Genomic DNA, 1,832 nt, shown 5'->3' with positions numbered 1-1,832 from the left:
TCACTAGGAGCATATGCCAGTTCCGATATTGCCTCGGGATTAAAGGGAAAAATACCGGTTGCGGCGAAGCCTGCTTTTATATTTGCCGGTGGTACGCTTTTATCCCACACAACACTAAAAATTTCACCGAATCGCATCTTTGTGATATTACGATCTTTGTGTCTTGACCAATACTGGAGCACCTGATCGTCCCAATGGTATTCAAAAGAACGAAATACGGATTTATCCATCGGCTGCAATTCATGCGTCGTGTTGCATGGTAAGCAATAGAGCACAATATCATGTCTTTCGGCTACATCGATGATCGTATGGTCCAGATGGCATTTGGCACCATCAAAAATCAAAAGACATTTTCCTGCGGGCTCATATTTAGCTAAATGCTCGATCCAGCTGCAAAATGTGGTAATGTTCATGCTACCTTTAGGCGTCATAAGGACCAGTGATCCTGGTGGTAATGTGTCCTTCCATTCTGGTTTCAGTCTTTTCCCTTTAAACAAAATTGCCGGTGGAATGAAAATACCAGAGGCATTGCCACAGCAGACAACTATAACGTCTTCCCCATGCTCTGGTGCTACCAGGTGTACACGTTTCGCCCCTTTTTTTGCTAGAACACTTTGCTGATGGTGTAACCTTAGCTTGCAACCTTTTTCATCAACGTTAAAAATTCTCTCTGGGCAATCTATGAAATCCATTTCTAAAAGTATTTCTTTCAATTTTGTGAAATGGTCATTTACCAGTTCCAATCTATTCAGTTGTTGGGCACGAGCTGGGTTCATACCTTGTGCTTTTCTTTGTCTTATTATAGGTTTTCGCCTTAAAAATCCGTTAAGCCAATACCTGCCAGCCATTTTAGACATGGTAGAAAATTTATTTGGTATACCACTTTCGGTACAGAAATTGTACACACACCTTCGAAGTGTCTTTGATGTAAGCGGGTAACCAACCTCTGCCAGTCGAATTATTCTTGAAGACAGTTCTCTTTCTTGATCAGCAGTAAGTACTGGTTTTCGCCCCATTGCGGACTTTCTAGTTTCGTTATTGTCCACATGTCTGCTCAGAGTTCTTCTAGGTATTGAAAATGTTTTTGAAGCTCCTTGACGTGACATTCGACCTTCCCGTACAGCTGCGACTGCATTTTGTAAGTCTTCTCTGGTCCACTTATTCCGAAGGCCCCGATTTATCGCCTTACCAGTCATACCTGTAACAATTTACACTATAAATAAATTATATGCAAAGAGCTAGCAATATGCCCATGTGCATAATGTCGACCCTTCGTGGTGGGCATATTGCTACACATGAAGTAAAATTAGGTTATGTTGTGTTTTTGTCTATGGTCTTACCTTAAATCGATTACTTTTCACTACAATCTAAGCTTTAGTATCTATGTATTAAACACAAGATATTGCAGGTCATTGAAAGTTTCTTTCACAACTTTATAATATAAAAATGAAGCCGTAGATATTATAAAAGCGTCTCACAAACACGATTTTTCGCAACACTAGTCGAATGGCGCTTGCTACTGGCGATATCACCGACTGAAATCTTACAGTAAGTTATCAGGAATAAACTACGGTTATGGTGTGTGCTGCGATCTTTCATAAAACCATCAAACTACCGCCCGTGCGCATATTGCAAACATGGGCATATTGTATTCACCTACCTTACATGGAAATACATGATACCAGATCCGATACTTTTTTTTGTGGGGCTGTGTTATTTTAATTCTAGAGTCTCTCTTCCAATCTATGCCTGGAATTAATGAGTATGTATTATCATTTAATACAGAACCAGGGAAATGATGGTCAATAAATGTGTCTTTGATGATATACGCA

The 1,832-nt window shown here is 39.9% G+C and overlaps 1 protein-coding gene across 1 annotated transcript; it reads right to left on the bottom strand.

The window, feature by feature from the left end:
* Nucleotides 1-55: 55 nt before the first annotated feature.
* LOC108916669 lies at nucleotides 56-848 on the bottom strand (the record flags this gene model as incomplete). The annotated part of the gene is made up of 1 exon (XM_018722969.1): nucleotides 56-848. A coding segment is annotated over exon 1 (793 nt), but the record flags the coding sequence as incomplete, so codon positions are not given.
* Nucleotides 849-1,832: the final 984 nt, after the last annotated feature.

This window comes from Anoplophora glabripennis, unplaced genomic scaffold, assembly GCF_000390285.2.
Source record: "Anoplophora glabripennis isolate ALB-LARVAE unplaced genomic scaffold, Agla_2.0 scaffold5327, whole genome shotgun sequence".
Classification (NCBI taxonomy): Eukaryota; Metazoa; Arthropoda; class Insecta; order Coleoptera; family Cerambycidae; genus Anoplophora; species Anoplophora glabripennis.
Note: the sequence above shows the minus strand (reverse complement) of the source record. Positions and strands in the feature narration are given on the sequence as shown.